Source organism: Megalops cyprinoides, chromosome 12, assembly GCF_013368585.1.
Source record: "Megalops cyprinoides isolate fMegCyp1 chromosome 12, fMegCyp1.pri, whole genome shotgun sequence".
Taxonomy (NCBI): Eukaryota; Metazoa; Chordata; class Actinopteri; order Elopiformes; family Megalopidae; genus Megalops; species Megalops cyprinoides.
Window position 1 is genome coordinate 25,030,361 of NC_050594.1, and position 21,344 is coordinate 25,051,704.

At 47.9% G+C, this 21,344-nt stretch overlaps 1 protein-coding gene across 1 annotated transcript; it reads right to left on the minus strand.

Annotated features, from left to right (window-relative positions):
- Positions 1 to 2,016: 2,016 nt before the first annotated feature.
- nrde2 (NRDE-2, necessary for RNA interference, domain containing) lies at positions 2,017 to 20,973 on the minus strand. Its single transcript, XM_036541529.1, has 14 exons — positions 20,898 to 20,973; positions 18,100 to 18,208; positions 17,641 to 17,838; positions 15,752 to 15,895; positions 14,120 to 14,591; positions 11,496 to 11,901; positions 7,430 to 7,563; positions 5,092 to 5,215; positions 4,710 to 4,885; positions 4,222 to 4,608; positions 3,010 to 3,941; positions 2,639 to 2,780; positions 2,298 to 2,369; positions 2,017 to 2,149 (listed from the first exon to the last, which is right to left on the minus strand). The coding sequence occupies exons 1-14, from the start codon at positions 20,962 to 20,964 to the stop codon at positions 2,024 to 2,026; spliced, it is 3,489 nt and encodes a 1,162-aa protein (XP_036397422.1). The 5' UTR covers positions 20,965 to 20,973; the 3' UTR covers positions 2,017 to 2,023.
- Between the last annotated feature and the right edge of the window lie 371 nt (positions 20,974 to 21,344).

Consider the following 21,344-nt stretch of genomic DNA (forward strand, 5'->3'; position numbering starts at 1 on the left):
TTGAACATGCCGTTGCCGTCGCACTCGGGGTCGTACTCGATCTCCAGCCGCCCGCCCGGCAGGATGGTGCCGATCCGCCGCTTGTTGAGCATCTCCAGGTGCATCAGGCGGCACTTCGGGGTCACTGCGGCGGAGACGGCAGTGGAGCTTCAATGCTCAACCAAAAATGGGAAACCATTGCTTTCTTGCATCAGTCTAGCATCTTGTGAAACTGATCCTTTACAGAAGCCTGTGACGTGTTTCCATCCAATACCCCACATAGGCTACTCTCTATGAGAGTATTACAGTATTATTTAGTATTAGCCTACTACGCAAAAACTGAGTCTATGCCAAAGTTCTTGTGATGTACAGTACCAGTCAAAAGTTTGGACAAATCTACTTACAGAAGGGTGTTTCTTATTTTTACCCGTTTCCCCATTTTAGAATAATAGTAAAGACATCAAAACTATGAAATATAGAATTATACAGTGACCAAAAAAAAAAAACAGGTTAAACAAATCAAAACTCTCATATCTTAGATTCTTCAAAGTAGCCTTTTTTTATTCAATTTTTTTGGAAAGAAATTCATATATAGGTATCAGCTTCACTATTTATATTTGTCTAAGAATCAAATTTCAAGCATTTAAGCATAAGTCTTCAGAACAAAATGTCTTTGAATGCACGTTTCCCATTATTTTAATCAGGTGTGTCCAAACTATTGACTGGTACTGTACATCTCATTCTGATATTAGGGAGAGAGCCCTTGGTATGGCTTCGGGGGAGTGCCACCTACACTGGTTGCAGTTGACGGTGAGGTTGTCGTAGCCCCGAAACACTGCCTCGCAGGTGCCGCACCGGTTCATGTGACAGGTGACATACTCGTTGTGCTTACAGAAGGCATCCTCGCAAACTTCGTCAAACTCGCAGTTCTCTCGGGCCGGGAATTCATCGTTGCATTCGTCATCTGGAACGAAGTACGTCCAACATCGTCAGATCTACACAACGCATTAACTTTAGCGTGAAGTATGCTTTACATAAATCACATACACCACTCTGAAAGCAAAAAAGCCTATGTAGACAAGTGGGTCTTGTCCATTATTTGAAAATTCAAAACTTACCCCTGAAAGCAATTATATAATCCACAAATATATCAATATCAAATGTCACTGGTTACTTATAGTCACTGGCTATTTTTGTTTCCTTCAAGGTTCCACAGTGAAGACGTTGGAGTCAACTATCCTTTTAGCACTTGGCATTCTGTTCTGTATCAAAACATGAGGATTTTATCATTGGAAACACACAAAATGACACTTGTTTTAACATGAAACCGCTAACGTAAGCACTGAGTTCTGTGGCAGTTGTGTCCTTCCCCATACCCCCCTTCAGATCAAGCCCCTTGCACAGGTTTGGTACGGCTCCTGCCCTTGCTGGCTCACCTGGCACGGCCGACACGGCCACAGTGCTGTGGAATACGAGGGCCGAGATCATGCAGAGCGTCTTGAGCTTCATGGCGGCGGGCTCTCGTCTCCCTGCTCTCTCAGGTGCACTGCCGCTCTGGCTGGGGTGAGGCAGGAGCGCTCCGCCACGCACCGTTACCCCACCTCATCTCATTATTCGCACAGGAAATGCACGGGGCCCCGAGCCCTCGGGTCACACACCACGGAGCTTGCGGCGGGAACAACCTCTTGGTCTCTGAACTCTTAATTAGACAGGGTCGTCTATTTCAAACGGCACACTGTGACAAAATCCCACACTCCCCAATCACGAACGAACACCAGTCCAACAGCAGTTAGAAAACCAGCCTTTCTTTTTATTAGATTCAGGTTACGTACAACCTATAGAACTAGGTAAAGAATTATACTCTTTAATATATACACACACATTTTACATTTCACATCATACATTAACAAATCTTTACAAATTTGGTTTAATAACAAAATAAACATCTATGAGTTCCCTCTCTTTTAGTACGAGGGTTAGTCTGAGGAGCAGGAGCAGCAGCGATGTCCTGGCACCAGCAGTGCAGTGTGGGACGGATCCGGGCTCAGTCCTCCAGCAAGATGTCCACCTCCTCCATGGGCACACGCAGTCTCAGCTCCTTCTCAGTCATCAGGTCCAGGAACTCCTGCACGCGGTCGGGGAAGAGCTGCACCGCGTCCATGTACAGACCCTGCATGCACACGTACACAGACCCAATGCACGTTCACCTCACGATGTACACCAATAGTAACTTCTTTCATTACTGAAAGTGACCTGAGTAACATGAATCACACCGAAAAATTCACATCCAGCATCCTCCAAAATGGTAGCCTGCTTACCTTTGCCCAGGGAACCTCTTGGAGTGCTTTATAGAAGATCCCTCTGCCCCTCTCCGAGTTCCCCTCTGACACCTGCACAAGACACACAGTATAACACATTCATTTAGCAGATGCTCTTATCCAAAGAGAACTCCAGCACAAAACAAATGAAGTGTATCCATTCAGGTTGAATGAGCAACAGTGTCAGACACACAACGCATGGAAATGGAGCTAAAATTGCAGGAAATACAGTCCATCAACAACACTGTACTCTGTATCATTTACAGGACACACATATTTGGAGTCTCACTATGCTGAATTTTAAAAGATCCATAAAGCCATTGCAGTAATGAGTCATTTACCAGGAAGGTGAGATACATCCTCCACAGAAGGGGACAGTGAACCCCGTGTTCAGAGGCGACAGCGTTCTCGAACAGAGCTCGGATCCTGTTGCTCAGGCCATTCTCCGGCATGGTGGTGAAAACCTCCCCATAATGATCAGCCCTGTGGGAAAGGAAATGGGTCAGTTCTCAGGTCTGCCGCAGGAAAAACACAACCCAGACTCAGCTGAACTGAAGAGGAGGTCCTTATTGAAATGAACTGTGATAACAGAAGAACATTATGATACAAGAAAAGAATAAGACTGAAGCAATTAAGTGTGCATCGATTCTTCTCATGGAGGAGCTGATTTTATCTGCCTTTTTACAACAAGTCAGAATACGGGGGGCCGTACCTCTGCACTGCATCGACCAGCGCCTTCCGCTTCTGTTCGGCGAAGATGGCGAACAGTCGCGAGACGATGCTCTGGCTGCTCTTGGTGACGCCGTGGAAGAAGCGTCGGGCTCGGCCGGCGCTGTGGTGCTTGTTCTCCACCTGCAGGTAAAGCTGCCACAGGCGCCGGTTCCTGGGGAAGCGGGAGAGGGCGGCGGTGAGGGTCTGTCGGAGGCGGCCCAGGGGGTAGACGGCGGTGCTGGTGTGGTGCTGCAGCAGTGCGGCCTGCATGAGGGCCAGGGACTCCAGCTCGGAGGGCGGGTCCCAGGCGCTGGCCTCAGCGGCCGCCTCCCCCTGGGAGCTCGTCCGGGATCCCTCTAGCCTCTCTGTGGCCTGGCTGTACACCTTTTTGGAAGCTTCGATTCCCACCGTCAAGTACTGGAAGAGGGCAAAACACCCGGCCAACTCCACTACACGGTTACTCTTCCCTTTGAGTCCAGAAGCTGTGCTTTGGTCTACCCCTGCTGTGGCGATTTGGAAGGCCTGCTCATAGGACTTCCGGGCCTTCAGGATGGCGACTGGGAGCACCTGGCCGGTGAAGGGGGAGTACGCCCCGCCCTCAGCCAGTTTGGTCAGGACATGGACCGCTGCGGAGGAGGTGCAGGGGGTCGCCCCTCGCGCCTCCTCCACCTCCAGCTGGGCGTAGAGCAGCCCAAGGTCACACAATGTGGAGTCCTGCAAGCCCCGGGTGATGCCCAGAGCCAAAGCCGTGTCGAACACCTTCCTGGCCTCCTCCAGGTTCCCCAGCAGCCACTCCAGGTGGGCGTACTCTCTCCAGAGAGCCAGGCTGTTGCGGTTCTCCGCCTCCTTCAGCAGCCTCTTGGCCAGTCTTTTGCTCCTCTTCCCCTGGGATCGTATTCGCTTCTTGTTTCTGCTCTGGACACACCTCAACACCTAGTGGAGCAGGGGAGACACACAAGGAAAATGTACCCACAGGACAGGAAATCCTTACAAATTCAAATGAAGCTGCAGTACGTTGCCAAATGAAATCACCGCCTACTTCCTAGCTTGTACGTACAGTATCTACGCTGGCTTACATTGGAAATAATGACCAGGGATACCTTTGCTGAATTCTTTGCACTAGGATAGAGGAGAGAAATGTAGATATGGCAGTGACGTGTATTACAAGATCATGCTCAGTCTGAAAGGACAGGGAGAAGCAGCCTAAACGAACCTTCAGCTTCTCATACTGCATCCAGTAGAGGGAGAGCAGCGACTTCTCCTTCGCGGAGCACAGAGGGGAGATCTGCTGGAGGACATGGTGCACAAACTCCTCCCCCTGCTTGCACAGACCCGTCGTTTTCCTGGTGCTGCGCAGGGTGGTCATGTGACCCACGGGGCTGACCCCGGCGTACTGGAGGTGTGCGGAGGTGAGGGGCCTATCCGTTTCCAGGCCCTCCTCCAGGAGAGACAGGTCGTCCAGCAGGATGCTCCAGGATGGATCGCCGTAGCAGCAGTCGCCTGGGAGACCCAGGAACTGAAGGAAGGAGCAGACCAGCTGGAACCTGAGCTCTGGTGTGGACAGCCGGATCATGGAAGGCCCAATGTCATCAAACAGGACCTGTGGGAAAATATTGCATAATATTTGTTAGATCTAATATGATATAATATTAGAGGTGTTCTAGTGGAAAGGACACACAAAACCACTAGCCCAGTCAGTACCTGTCTGTCAGGATCCTCGCAGTCCTCTTCCGATTGGCCTTTGGTTTTGTCCGGCCTCCAAGGCAACCAATGATTGCTCTCGCGGGACGCTTCCACGTCCAGCCAGATTCGCCACTTGGGCCAGGTCTTATCCTTCACTTCAGAAGCGTCTTCCTCCTCATCATCGTCATCATCATCTACAACAGAGATTGAATCGATTGTATCAATTATCTGTTCACTTTTGGGACTATTACACTATTACACTTACACTGTCGGGACTCTTATCACCAAGCATTACCCTCACCATCTCAAACGCATACAGAAGCACACAGAATGGGCATCTCTGGTCCAGGCAACCAAAGTCAGGACCCAATACCACCATTCTACAGGACATCTTCCTTACCTGGGTCATTGGGGATGATCCAGCCCCCTCTCTCCTGCTGGTGCATCCAGGCCTTCCACCCACGCGCCCCTTTCTCTCCCACTCGGGGTTCCCCGCTGTCCCAGAACGGCTCAAAGAACTCCACCTGGGCAACAGAAATACCACACCACACCATCAAATTTGTCTGCCATCATGTGCTGGGTTACAGTTCCATCCTTCATGTACTGGCCCTATCCCTCTAACTGAAATAAGCTACCATGTCTTCTGCAGATTGGCGCTCAGTAAGAAGTGAAAGTTCATATAATTCACTGTAACATGCTGCAGACTGAGCAGCAGGATTTTGACAATGATCACAGCTGTCCCCACTTTATCAGAGCGAGCTGGCTAACCACCCTCCCAACTGAAATCTCTATAGTGCCTGGGGTTTCAGCATTTTCCCGAGAACCTTAAAGCTGATCGCTAAGAGGCACTTACGGTTTAGTCAGCCTAAAATCTATTTTTCATTCAATGTTCAATAGTCTCTTAAATCAGCAATTCTGCCAAGCAGAGGACTAATCCATACAGGCAGGGTAAAATGGCAGAAAGAGACTGCTGCCATACTTGGCTAAACAGGAAAAAAAGAGCAGCATTTGTAAGTGAAATGCACAAGCTCATCAGAATCTCACAGTTAACACTTCTCAAAGGACCAGCAATTATCCATGCAAGCAGTAAAAGCCTCCTCAAAACATATTTTTCACACAATAATTATGTATGTGTGTGTGTGTGTGTTCTCTCTACAGGATGGCTCAGTGGCTGATCTCCCTTAAAATAAGAATCAAAAAGAGAGGCTGCAGTGGCTCTGCTGTTCAGAAACAGCAGTGAATTTCAGCTTGACTTTGTGAGATGAAGGATTTTTCACACAAAGGCAAGGATTTCTCACACATAGTGAAGAACCCTATTCCTACACCGAGCACTGGTTTCACTTCTGTTCAGATGTACACAATTTAAACTCCAAGACAAACAGCAGCATGTGCTGTCTCAGACTATCATTCCCAGAGAAGGTAGATTTTACTACCTGTCACTGCCATCACAATGCAACACAAAACATGACATAATGTAGGAAAAACACACAAGACAAGTTGGGAGGACACTGTCGGAGTTAAACCAAGGACTTAATGAGAAACACTTAATGAAGGGTTACAAGGTAATGTATGCAAACTGTGTGCTTAGCATGCAAACAGGGAAAATATTCCTTCATTATTTGACTAGATATGCATGCTCACACCGTGTTGTTTAAAACCTGAGTGGCAACACTACAGGGGGAAAGAAGGGCAAATTAACCATTACATGTGTTCATTCCATTACAGGAATCATTACAACTCTTTGAAAAGAGGCCTGCTATTCTTAACACTGGCGCAGTGCTAATAGTTTGTGGTCACTTTATTTTTACATAGTGATAAAATCTAAGTCCCTCCTTGTGGCTTTCAGATAGTGAGGAGAAGAATGCAATAAAGAGGCTTCTTTATTGACTGAGAGCAGCTGTTCGGCTATATAAACATGAAGTGGAAAAGCACCAGCTTTAATATGGTGGAGTATCTTTATGTTGCACTCAGCAGAAAACACAAGGTAGGGGATTGTGTTTGAGCAGATATGCACCAGCACTGGAACACCACCCCATTAAATCAGTGAGGCGTTTCAAACCCCCGTCCAGGCCGAGTTTCCACAGCAAAACTGGAACTGCCCACACCAGTGACCCGAGGGCCCACTCATGGAGCAAATTCCTAAAAGGTGATGGGGTGGCTGGTGTTAAATAAAATAAAACATTCAATCTTCTCCCTGCACAAGAAATAAACTGCAGAGAGACCACAGTCCTCAAGGGTTTGCTTCCTCAATGTATATATAACAATGCAAGCCAAAAATAAAAAATAAAAAGCACTTTCAAGTTCTCCTCTGCTGCTTTGATGTCTTGTCCTAGTCAATTGGCCAGAGGACATGTGAGAACATTCTAATGGGCAGCCAAGATTAAGGGTGAGAGTAGTCCTTTGCTCATTTCTCATGGTGAGTGCTGCTAATGTGACTATTTATGTGATGGGCCTCCTGATCAAACACTTTAAACTTGGGAAATCCTATTATTACTTGCTAACACATCTTCACATTTTTACAAGAGGTAAAAATAAGCCAGAACCAAACCCTCATTAGAGAATTGCAGCCGACCGAGGATTTTGGAACTGAAGACATTTTAGGTTTGAATGTGACACCACAAAATCTAAATAATGTTCCAAAACATAATGAAAACAGCCGCTTTTTGTTGCTTTGTGTGTGCCCAGCACAGACCGTTCTGTTGGCTGTAAGCATTAGCAGGACGTGGTGTGAGCCGTACTTGCTGTCTGGTGGGGAGCTCCTTCACGCTGTCAGGCTTGAAGAAGGTGAAGTCCAGCACGGCCTGGAAGAGGGCGATGGCCTTCTCCGAGTGGCCCGTCTGCCGCAGGAAGTGACACTGCTGCAGGAAGATGGCTGTCAAAAGGGTGGGGGACGATTATAACACAGCTTGAGAACACACATCCCATTCATTTGTTAGTGCTTTCCCGGCAGCACAGATCTAAAGCAAAAATGAGCATGTGCAATGACACCACAAGAGGCTGGCTTTGACTCTTATGCTTCCTTCACAAAGTCTGTTTGCCAAATACTGAGACTCCTGTGCCGGCTCATAAAATCACTAATTACAAAATTATGAGACTGGAATGTGAAAGCGAATCGGTTTTGGTTTCATTGCGCGCATTTCCTTTTTTCCCTCCCATTTCATTCACACTGCTGGGATCTGACACTGCTTGTCTCTGCTGTGTGACTGTGCCGTGACACGATCGGTGTGGTTCCATTCCGCCCGCGTAAGAGCGGCAGATACATGGCACAGGTTAAATAACAGAGTGCGCTCGGGAGGGGCCGTCATCAGCAAAACACCTTGGCTGTAGCCTTGCTGTTCACTGCCGCGTGAGGAAAGAACATTCTATCCTGAACAGTCTCAAACTGTACGCCAAGCTGCAGACAGATGCTTAGCCTAAACGAACGTTCACATTTGTAACCAATTTAGAATGTTAATGCAATAATAAACTGCATTAAATTGTTATGCAGCTCCAAACAGCATTTGTCATCGCTAATGTACACTGTATCTAAACCTTTCAGCAGCAGGGCAGCAGGCAGGGATGCCCATTATTTCCATTATCATATGCATTATTCATCAAACCAATGACACAAGCTATTCACCAGAGCAGTCAAATGATAACAGTTACAACAAAGTGCATCTCACCTTAAAACGGGCTGAGGTGCTGATTTATACCCTATTACTGTATGTCCTCAGCAACCCTCAGCCTCATTACACACAGTCATTACGCTCAGAAAAAAAACTTTTGCAAAGTTTCTGGGTTTCCTACAAATTGGACATAATCGGAGATTTTGCCTCTTAATTCAAACAATTCAACTGGAATGCCCTCTCCAAGGGATACCCCTTCAAACACTCTACTTCCAGCTTCCAATACTGAGGTGTAAAGACCGTAGCAAAGCCCAGTGACCTTTATAACTCGAACATTGCACCACTTCTCAAATTAATTACAGAAGTTGTACAAAGACAGAACTGACTACCAATACCAGTAATTGGCTATTGTAAAAAGGAATACACTACTATAAATGAATTATCTACTCCCATGCCTCACTGCTTTAAATCTGCACATAATCAACAAATTGTACTGAGACTTTTACTAAGAAAAACAAAATCCCAGAATTTAATTACACATTGCAAGAGACAATACCCCATGGTGGACAAGAAGCCCCTAACTTCCAGAACTACTTCCTTGCAAACCAGTGAGACATAACAAAAGAGATCGATCAAATACAACAATCAATACAGCTAGACACTGAACATCCTTAATGCAATAAACCATTAGTGATCTCCCCTTTGTTGATGAAACAATAACAAGAAAAGCTGCTTCCTGAATGCCATAATGCCCGCCTATACCCGGAGGTCCTGGTGGAAGGGAAAATAACCTCACTCCACGCACCCTTTCCCATGTCTGCTCAAATCCCACCTTCTGACTCAGTGAAAAACCACTTCTGTTCCAAAACTGGATAACAAGAGGCATGACACACATCACCAACATGAAAGCAACAAATGAATGAGCTTTGAAGTATTAAATACAACATACAATCACTGCTTTCTTCAATACCTAGTTAAAAGAGACCTGAACATATAAAACTTGGTATGGATTCACCTAATAGGCTACGCCCCTACCGTATAAGATTTCAAGAATACAAGATTTCAAGATCAAAAAATCTAACCGTGCGAGGGGAGGAGGCCTACATCCCATTCTCCTCTAATTACTCAGTGAGATGCCCCTTCCCAAATGCAAAATTAAACAGGCCAATCAAAACCACATCCCTCATTGACAAATAACAGATATTTTCATTTTGCAGATACTTTCATAATGCCATTTTACAGACATCTTAATTACTCAAATGCTATCACGGTCATTCTGCTCAGGTTACAACTGTTTGGGTCATTTTCCTTCCATCTGATTTTAGCTGAGAGAGCAGGTGGAGGAGGCCGTTTGCAACACTAGGTGGCGCATGTGGCCATTAAGTAATCCAGTAATACCCTGTACTGCGAGTGCCGAACGCTTCATGAATATCTTACCGAACAAACACTGTAATAATCTGTGTAATTTATCTGCAGATTGGCTCTCACTGTTAAATACGTGTATATTTGTCACAGCAGTGAAGCAGCAGTGCATTTTCAGGATCATCCACGTGTACAGAGAGGCATGAGTCTGAGGCACAGAGGGGAGCTGTGTCATTTTCCTAATTGGCAGCCAGTCCTCTGGGGCAGTCGCTATAATTCTGACTGGCGCTGCCATCATTCAGCCCCAGGACCCTCCATCTCCGCACAATGGCCGTATTATCCATCACACTGTAACATCTAACGTCACCCACTTGACTGCTTTAGTCAGCAAACTCACTACGACCCCCACCACCTACGTCACAGCCAGATTAACATTATTTATCTGGAATAGCAGTTAGTGAATGCTGCCTCATGTTGATTAAAGCAAGATGTTGGGAGTTTCAGGGGTATGTATTTGTCAGAGTGGCTCAGCACCTATGCCACGCAGTCTGCTCCTCAACCGTTCCCTGCTCACTCTGCTAAGCCTGGACACCTATGGTTTGGATGGGGACCACCGCTTTGCAGGCCAATGAGCCTAGCAGGGAAGGCTTCCATAGGAGTGCACACTGACTGACTCTCTCTCTCTCCCTCCCTCTCTCTCATAAACACACACACACCTACAGACTGCTGCATCTCCCGCAGCTTTGAGTTATGCACCATCTACAGGGCAATGAATCTGGAGGCGCTGAGTTCTCCTTCAGAATAACAAATAACATCAATCCAAGTTGCACGTACATCTGAAATCCCTTCTCTGCTCTGCCGGTACCTATGGACAACAAAGTGTGCCACAGGAATAGTTTAACAGGCCCATCCGAGCCTGAGGTAGCCCTCCAAAGCTGTTCATCAACCCTGACTGCACCCTACGTGACCGCCTGCTCATCACTTATTTGCGTGTGGATTGTTTGGTCACCTACAGTCCAAACACAAAACATCAGAGCAAACAATTCAATACGAGCGTATCACAATGGCAAGAGTCAGGGGAAACCTGACCCCCAGCTAGTTCACCGATGTTAATGCCAGCTTCTAAAATTACTGCTGATTCGCTATGAAACCTGTTTCAAAACAATGGAGGCGGCAACGGAGCTCCACCAGATGAAGAAACACAGAAATGGGATTGACTGTGCGTTGAGTATATTGACTCAACGAGAAGAGAACATGCTGGCAATTCCCATGTCATTAATCCTTCCATATAATGAAAGGTCTCCACTTAGCGCGGCGCTCGCATTAAATACGGCCCTTATCGTTTTTTTTTCCCCAGACCTTGTTTAATAACTCAGCATCAAGCTGCTGCCTCCAAATCTTAAGTCGGAAACAGCAAAAAATGCTAATGCGCAAACATCAAATGGTGTGATAAACTACACATGATAAAGAGTGCCTCTCATTTCAATTTAAAACGAGGAGAGCTTGACGGGAAGATCATTCAACTCGCTGCGGCTTGTTACTACCCTTTGTTGCGGTGGCCACCAGCGGCCTCGCGTCTGCAGCCCCACCTGTTTCAGGGAATACATTTCTGACACATTTGCAAATAAAATAATGAGTGGTGGGTGAGCATGCTGCTTTAGGTACTCAGTGCAAACCAGTCAGGAACAAAAACAGGAGCAGAGAGAGATTTTTTCGTCCTGTTCTCTCCCAATTTAGTCCGGCACAACTCTCACAGGGCGGTTCTGGGACGGGTCTGCTGGTGGCACGAGTGACATATTTTAATGAAGTGTCCTGTTTTGTGAGAGGGACTTCCTACCCAGCATGGCCTCCTCGGTGCCGGGCTGGGCCGGGTGGGACAGCATGGAGCCGTCCCGGACCGAGCCCAGCGTGGTCAGGCACTTCCCGTAGACGGCGTTGACCTTGGGCATGGCAAAGGTGCTGAACTGGCTCTGGGTGAAGAGCAGGTACCTCCTCCAGAGACGGGCGTCGTTGGGGTGCAGGAAGACCAGCTTCTTCCACTCCTTGAGCAGGGCGGCCGGCTCCCACAGCTCCCGGCAGAGCTGCAGCCGGGCCAGCTTCAGCTCCACGCTGGCCGGGTTGCTCTCCAGGGCCCGGTCCAGGATGGACACCTTCTTCTCCAGAGTCGTCCTCAGCGAGCGCCTGCGCCGCTCCGCCTCGCCCTCCGCCCCTGCGAAGGGGCCGGGAGCGCTCGTCAGCTCGTCCTGAACGGGGATGGGGGGGTGGGGGGGGGGGGGGTGGAGCGAACAGTTAGATCAAGCGCGCCATTAACCGCTAAGCCCGCACGCTGCACCCACAGACAATTTAACAAACAAAATGTAAAGAAAGGAAAGCTGTGCGCTTTCAGAAAGGATCCGAACCCATTTGTTGAGCTGCAGAGGGGTAAACACACACAGGGAGGCTCTGCGTACTGCTGAGAATGTAATTAGATGGCATTTCCAGTAGAGGCCTGACCGCAGTCTGAATCGGGATCGCTTTCCTTTGTGAACCACGGGCCTCCCACAACAATGGGAGCGATTAGCATTGTGCGTGTCTGTCAGCGTGCTGACCTTGGGCTAATCCCCGCTGCTGACAGTCACATACAGCAGCCACCACTGCAGACCCCCCCCCTCACGCACCTGACTTCACAAACAATCAGGCCTCTGGTCCTAATGCTCCGATACGACCTTTTGTGAGGATGCTTTTGTGTTTCTGTACTGCTTTACGGGATGGGTATTAATTAGGGCTTCGGGCTGTGGCCATTCTGCAGGCTGTTGAGTGTAAATCTTTCCCCTGCGTTTTCAACCGAGTGGTTAATGCAGAAAGGCTTGCAAAGTGCAGCGCGGGACTGAGATGGCGATGCAGGAGGCTCAGCTCGCCGTGCGCGAGCTGAGGGAGAAATCCAGGCTGACCCCTGCCTGCGAGCGAGGGGATTTGCTGAATCACACGGGAACACTGTGTGCCACGCTGCAGTGCCATCCCAGCTCCGCCCACTGTGTGAGCGGGAACGCCAGAGCTCCGGTCTGTCTCTGCAGCTCCTCCTATCTCTCTGACCGTCTCTGCAGCTCCTCCTGTCTCTCTGACCATCTCTGCAGCTCCTCCTGTCTCTCTGACCATCTCTGCAGCTCCTCCTGTCTCTCTGACCATCTCTGCAGCTCCTCCTGTCTCTCTCACCGTCTCTGCAGCTCCTCCTGTCTCCCTCACTGTCTCTGCAGCTCCTCCCATCTCTCTGACCGTCTCTGCAGCTCCTCCTGTCTCCCTCACCGTCTCTGCAGCTCCTCCCGTCTCTCTGACCGTCTCTGCAGCTCTTCCTGTCTCTCTCACTGTCTCTCTGACCGTCTCTGCAGCTCTTCCCGTCTCTAACTGTCTCTCTCACTGTGTCTGCAGCTTCCTGTCTCTCTCTCCGTCTCTGCAGCTCTTCCTGTCTCTCTCACCGTCTCTGCAGCTCTTCCTGTCTCTCTCACTGTCTCTCTGACCGTCTCTGCAGCTCTTCCCATCTCTCTGACCGTCTCTGCAGCTCCTCCTGTCTCTCTCACTGTCTCGGTGTCTCTCTGTCTGTTTCCCTATGACAGGGATAGCCTACTGCCTCCACCGCTTCACTAACGCATGCAAACCTCTATCCACCACTCAGCCCTGCCACTCTACCAGCCACTCCTCTTCGCCCTACCTTTACTGGATGAAATAGCCAAGAGCAGTGTCACCAGGGGCATTCATTTCCATACTGTGCTCAACTTCAGGCCACTAGGGAGAGTCAAAACACCTGCTGTGTGAACTCCAACCCCACAGCCTGTTACTTGACTTCTCCTACGCATGATGCCATACATAACAATACATTGTAAACAGCGCTCCCTGCAAGAGATGTGCATCTCCAGATTATGCACAGAGCAACCTAAAAATACACATAAAAAATAAATGACTCACTGGCATTTTTTATTCTCACATACAGCTTTTTTTTCTCACACCTTATTTAAAGTGGATTTAAAAGAGAATATCTGAATATGTTTTCATTCATTTCAACAGTGCACACAATTTTTCCATAAGCAGGCACTGATTTTCAATCTCAATCACTAGTATCCAGTTGCATGTTTGTAAGGGACTGTCTTGTCCTTACACTTTTAAAATGCTAAATATAACTGTAGATTCAAGGTTAAAAGAATAATCTTACATTATGGGGAGGTGATGTATTGTTTTACCTGATACAAACTCGTGTTAAATCAGTAAAATTGATTGCTAGCATCAAATTCATAAGAAAAATCCTGTTCCTTTCATCTTTGAATAGGTTTGTTAAAGTTTAATTTGAAATTTAAACAGAGGCACAGACTCTTCCAGTATCGTGAAACTGCCTGACACACACACACCAATAACAGGGGATGGGGCGGGGGGGTTCGGCATAACAGAATTGATGCAGTGCCGTTGGTCAGGGGTGAGGTGTGGGGCCGGTACCTGGAAGCGGACGAATTCCAGCCAGGTGGGCGTGTCGGCCGGGTTCTCCCGCAGCCTCCTGTTGTAGTCCTCCACGCGGGCGGCCAGCTGGGAGGTGACGCCACCGTCCCCAGCGGTCCCCGGGGGCGCCTCCTGCTCCGGCAGGCCCTTGCCCTGCAGCCACAGGGAGGTGGAGGGGTCGTACACGCCCAGGGGGTTGACCGCAGAGGAGCCCTGAGGGACGCCGTCCTGCCCCTGCTCCTCCGCGCAGGGCGGGACGGGGATGAAGGGCGGGGCGGCCGGGCTCCTCCCGGGTCCCGGGGTGCCGGGCCGGGCCGGGCGGCCCGCGGAGCTGAGCTGCTGACGGACGCTGCGGGAGAAGTATCTCTCCGGCTTCCTGTCCGCCCGCTTCTTCTCCGGGCCCGGCTCCGCCCAGCTCACACCCTGCGTCTTCGGGTCCAGGCCGAGGGCGGAGCTGCCCTTCCGCTTGTACCTTACGCAGAAAAGAACAAAACGGCATCAGAGCGGCGGCACCCCGACAGCGGAACTGCGCGGCAGACGAACTCACGCGTCAGGGCTCCACGCTCTGCCGTGCGTGAGACCAGCACTGAACAGAGCGAAGCCACATGTAAATTTACGGCCGTCGTTATTACCTGCGAGCTGCTGGTCCTGATAACAGGGCTCGCAGCAGCAGACGGTCCCGCAGACCGCTGACGGGACAAACGCGGTGCAGCTCCACGGCAAATAAATATCAAAGCCGGGGAAAACTGAGAGAGAGCCTCTGCAGCGCCTGACCTTCACCCGCACGCCGTGCCCACTGCCTCTGCTGCAATACAGCACTCACGCAACGCGCATCGATCGCCGTTCTTTTAAGTCACAGGTGCAGGTTCAGGCCTCCTCTTAAATGCGATACCGCCTGGAGAGCGGCCAGGCCCTTGATTTGTTGCCTCTAAACACAGGTAATGAAAAGTTCAGCGTGTCCTGCCTCGGCCAGTCAATACGATGACACAAATACAGATACCGCAATCAGCTGCAGAGGCTGCTGTGCAACAGCTGGCCCATAAGCTTGGGGAGAGTTTCCTCCCATAATTCATCAGCTGTGCAACGACCTCCACAAACAATACACCCACTTGTCTCTTTTACCTTCGAACTGCACTCTGGAAAAGCTGAAATGTGGGCTAATAACTAGGAGCGGCGGGGGGGGGGGGGTCACACAAGGTCATCTGATGATATCTTGAGCGTACCACATGCATGCTGGGAATAAGCTTCCCCGCTGATCTGCGGACCTGTGTCCCCTTCCCTTGTCACGTAGAGCTTATCCGACTCCAAACTCGCAAAACAGTCACAGCACGGAGAAGATTAGAGCAGGGCAGAGAGGTTTTTAAAGCGGGCTGGTACAGAAAAGCCTAATTTCCACACTCACTGGGAGACAGAGGCAGCGAGCCGCCTCTCACTCAGACGGGCACCGCAGGACTGCAGGGGAGCTGCTGCAGCAGAGGTGCTGAAACAAACCCCTCTGCCGCCAGCCTCGGCGGCTTCTAAAGTTCCGGCGCCACTTAGCGGAATCGAACTCCCCGACCTTGAACGGCCACGCAGGAGCGAGCACTTATCGTGGCGGGGCTACAGCAGGGGTGTAATGCGCTCCCGGGGTACCTGGCGATGTCTCCTCTGTACAGGGACTTGTACTCCCAGTTGGCGGGGTCCGCTTTCCTGTCGATGCAGAACGGCCGATCGGTGGGGCTCTGAAGGTCGTCCAGCCAGACGAAGGAGCCGGGGGCCGAGTCTATCTCCTCCTGCCTTCAGCGGGGCGAGAGAGATGGAATCGCAAAGTCACCGGAGTAACCATGCCGCCGGGCAAACAGTTTATTTCACAATTAAAATGAATCTTGAGATCTCAGCTAGCCGCCCCCCCCCCCCCCCCCCCCCACTTTAAGCGTACTGTCAATTCAACCCCAATATGCTTTTCCGTACACATGTGAAATGCCACCCTGTGACCACGCGCTCACAGAATTGAGGCTTGAATTTCATACCAATGCTTCACGCAATGCATTAAATCGCTGCGGGGGTCAAGTTTCAAAAATAAATGACAGACACCGTGAGCTACCTCGCAGCTAGTAAATCAATGCGGTCTGAGTAATGGCCGCCTCTCTGCAGCGTTAAGCCCCAGGCAGGGCCCGGCGGTGTGTAAGCACCTCGGAGTGACATTGAGGGAGGGGGAAGTGCCGCAGCCTGCGCGGGGGGTTCTGTCAGTCTGGGCGCGGGATCCGGCCCCTGTCAGGCCCAATCTCTTGACCTGCCTTTTTTTTTTCCCTGTGAAGTGGAGCCCGGGCTGTCAGCTTTCCCGGCACTGCGCTAAAGAGCGGCGCGGCCTCGGTGACAGCCGGACTCTCCCAGCAGGGGGGGATTGAATTGCACTGACAGTGGGGGTGGTGGTGGTGGGGAGGGGGGCAGTGGGCAGGCTTCCTCTGCCGCAGCCCCCCCAAGTCAAGGGCTTCTCCTCCTGGCACTCGTTCAAGAGGCGCCCGGGCAACACTTCACCTGCTAAATCACACCTACGCAGCACTTCACCTGCTGCACTGAACCTGCTGCAGCAAACCTACGCAGCGCTTCACCTGCTGCACTGAACCTGCTGCAGCAAACCCACGCAGCAAATCCCCTGCTGCATCACACCTGCTCTTTTAAACCCGCTGCACTGCAGGAGGCTTCACCTGCTGCACTGGACCTCCTGCATTACAGCTACGCAGCGCTTCACCTGCTGCACTGGACCTCCTGCATTACAGCTACGCAGCGCTTCACCTGCTGCACTGGACCTCCTGCATTACAGCTACGCAGCGCTTCACCTGCTGCACTGGACCTGTATTCCACTGAACTGTGAACCTGTGCTGCTCTGAACCTGCTCAGTGGGAACCTGAGCACAGGCTGACAGCACTGTGCAACACACACTACAGTGAGAGAAACGGGACAGGCGGAAGGAAGCAAAGGGTACAGGAACAGCAAATCTGTGATTAACCATTGGATGCTGGATACGAAAGTAAATCACAATCTGTTGTGACAAACAGCCCCAAACTAGCTACATAAGCTCACGGGAAAGCATATAATAAAATCACACAGAATACAACTAAAGGCAAATAAAAGACAATAATACTATATTTACTTTCCCTCAGAATGGTAAAAATGCTCATAAATTCACAGCTTCCAACCAGTCAAAACCAGTGGTTAAATAGTTAACTGCTTAACTATATAATGCCACCATCAATACAAATATAAACATTACATTACATGGGACTATCACTCACACTAAACAACTGACCGGTGCCCAACAGTTATCACAGGCATCTCTCTCTCTCTTCATTGTCCGCAATAAATGACTGCACTCACTTGACCACAAAACAGATGACTGATATTCCTTAGCAACCAAAGGGTTAGATGCTGGGCTTTGTTGTTACTGCCTCCTGCGCTCTCATGAATGGCACAATGGCCAATCATACTGACTGAAAGGCATTCCTGTTCCTAGATTTATGTGACGCTGTGTGCAAACGTACCTGCAGCGGTCTGAAGCTTGCTTCAAGAGGTCACTGGGATACACGGTGTCCGACTCGCAGCCACTGCTGTCCGATGGCTCTCTGCTCCTCTTCCTGTGCTTCTTCTGTTTCTTCTTCTTTTCTTTCTTCGTCCTTTTCTTCGATTTGATGTCATCCTCATCCTCCTTTTTATAGATGAGATTTTGTACAGCGGAAGGGCTGTAATGAAATTTGACGCGTAAGCATCAGTGATAAACACGCTTAGGCTAATCGGTGAAAAGATTAATACTATCAAAAGAGTGGAAGGCTGCAGTGGTTATCTGCACGCTAAAATGTTAAATTAATGTGCTTTGTATTCAGGTGCTTCTTTTGTCTCTAAATTTGTGGGGATAAGCTCATTGTATGACTGATTTTTTTCAATGAAATGACCCAAACTAAATGAAAGTGGTTATTCTGATGTCTAAGGGTAACTTTGATTACCTCTTTTCTGCGGAGGCCTCCGTCCCCAGCTCACTCTTCTCAGTGGCATGGCGATGAAGCTTAAGGGCATCATCCGTGCTGAAACTCTGATTGCTCAGCCAATCCAACCCTGGAGACAGTTAGAAAAATGCCAAATCAATCGCAATTAGTTCTTGTGGGCTTTTAAACCAGATATCTATCAGATTTGAAGACAGCCATTTGAAAAGCAGAAAGCATCCTATGCATTCTCCAGGCTGAAGGATTCCAAAGAGTTGTCAAGCTCAAGTAAGTCAATTGCTTTAATTCTGAAAGGAAGCATAACATGGCCGATTTATTACTAAAAAACTGCCTAATGTAAAGTGCAAGGTCATTTTTGGTCATTGCTCACTCACATACTCTTACTTCCACATTATTAATCATATTAAACACTTTGTTTCTTTTTTAGACATCATTCTTGTCTCCTGCCATCACCAGTGAATATATATTTAAAGGAGAATATGCGAGTAACAGGGTGGCAGTGTAGCACTGTGGTAAGGAGCAGGACTCATAACCGAAAGGCTGATGGTCTGATTACCTGCTGGGGCACAGGTGCTGTACCCTTGGACAAGGTACTTAACCCAGACTTGTCTCAGTAAATATCCTGTATAAATGGATAACATGTAAAAATTGCAATCTATGTAAGTTGCTCTGGATAAGAGCATACTAAATGTGAATAATGTAATGTAGTGTAATAATGAGTAAGTACTTTAAGTAGATAAGCTCCTGGCAGATGGCACAAGAAGTGATATGATTTGCTCACCAAGCTAAAGACCAGGGTCTTTTGGAGAGGGAACTAGTACTCTTACTTTTACACAAGGAGGTGAAATCACTTTCTGTAAACGGACTCCATGCTCTTCTGAACTCCATTACACTCTTACCCTCTACTGGTTCGTACACACTCACGCATAGCTCATCTTACACACTGTCCTGACACTACAGGGTAACATTAAACCGCTAGCAAATTGAAAGATTAGGACTAGCAGTGATATACCCACCTAAAAAATAATCGTTTATTACATAAATACAATGGCATCACCATACTCAAAGTATTCCCATGTCTTCATCCCAGACGGATATTGAGGGGAGATTTTGTTTATAAGCTACAAACTAGGTTTATCAAGGCATTCTAGAATTCATACTGCAAATCTGACAAGGTTATTCATTAGCATTGTCTAGCTCATGACACACAACATTGGACAGTTGTGCTTACATTAGGAACGCTTCACATTACTTTGACTAATGCCTCTGTCCCTCTCATTGCAGTTTTGTCCTTCAGTTTGACTCATTTGCTTGCCCACTGAGTGCAATGGAGGTACACAGAAATATTAGCCTGAGTTTTACAACCCAAACTGAATAGTTTGCTTATTATGCTCAGTAAGCTCCTTTGGTCAAAACTTGATTCTGGCAATACATACACCCAGCCACCGAAATTAAAGAATTACCTCAAAAAGATGAATTATCAGAGGCGACCCTGAAGTGAATAGCAATTTCCATTCCAAAAAGCCACGCACAGCTGACTTAATTAGGCCACACATACATAGAACATTAATATACGGTAGCTAAAAATGTAGCCTATGAAGTTGACAGCCCTTTAATTCAACAGAATACATTACAACATATTAACAGTGACTGAAAATGCATTGTACAATAATCCCTTTTTATTATCCCTTACAATAACTTTACTTATTGTTCAGGCTATGATAAACTCCTAAAAGCGATAAATACCAAAACATAGCAATGCATCTTTAAAGGGTAACTTAAGAAATGAATCTATGACATGCTTAAGCAGCTGTAGAGGTTGTTATATTAGAGGGGCAAAAGCAGGAAAAGTTGGTTAGACGTTTCAAGAATTTATAAACCACTACCACTTTTCCAGAAAAAATATTTTCAAAGGCTACTGTGTAGATTGGCATTTTGTATTTTGGAAATTACCATCACTCAGTAGTTACAAAATATACGCGCTCCTCAACCTTATCATATCCATACATAAAGCAATAGTTGTATGATTTGTGATCGTTATGTATCATGGTGTGTGACACACTGTGTGTACTTGGCTTCTTCTAGTTCATAAGCTGTCTAGTCAGGTTGCACAAGTTGACTTGTGGTAGGGCTTGAACAGTGTTATACTCACACTCACTGGTCTGGGAGTGTTGTTCGCCTGGTCTTACACTGTTGCACCTTCAACTTTGATGGATACACTTCCGTTCTTTTGTGCTGGAAGTCGCACTAGATAAGAGCGTCCGCTACAGGATGTAATGTAATAATGTGTGTAGCTGCACTTATGAAGGAATACTTATACCTAAGTCTTTACAAGATCTACAGAACTCTTTAGCATTACAAACACAGAGATGGGTAGTAGCTACTATTAGCTGTTTTCGCTGAATTCTGCGGCACTCTGTATACCATCATGTATGAAACGTACAACCATTACACATAAAGGAACACTGGACAGGTTTTGCTTTCAAGTGGGGTCAGGTCAAAATGGCAACTGCCCTCAAATTGAACTCCAGCTAGCTCTGTAGCTACCTAGCTACAAGTTCCTACAATTAACAAAATAACGGTAGCTGGTTTGATGTTGTTGTCTACAGCCAACATATATCTGCTGTTACAAAACTATACTTTTACACCTACGAATCACACATCATAGCAGTTAGCTAGCTCGCAGTTAGGTAAGAAAGACAGCAAGGAAGATAAAAAGAAGCGCTTTTTATAGCAAGCTATTAAAGCACTGGCACGACTCAACGAGTAATAATGAGGGTAATTAATCAATGTTTTCTTGCCTTTAGATGACTTCTCATTGCTTGAATTTCCACTTGACAATCCCGCGAAGGCTGGAAACAGTGCCATGGCTTCAGTCTTGTAAATTGACACAGGTTTTAGACGTCATGTCGACGCGCGCAGGATTGTTGCGTCATCAGAATGTCTGTGGCAGCTGTATGCTCAGTTTCACAGTTCAAATGGTTCATTTTCAAATTATATGATTTCTTTTTCTCAGCCATGGGCTCCTTATTATTCATACATTGTGCCAGCGCGCAGATATAAGTTATCATTGTGTACGATGCAACTCCTGATGGGGTGACTGTTATCGAGGAATCTAATCCTCTGCCATCAACTATCCATAATGATAAAGGTGGACAAATGTGTTTTAATCCAATAATAAACAATGTGTGCTTTCTTTCAGTGAAACAGTATGTCAGTTATTCGTGTTAACGTGTATTAAGAGAATC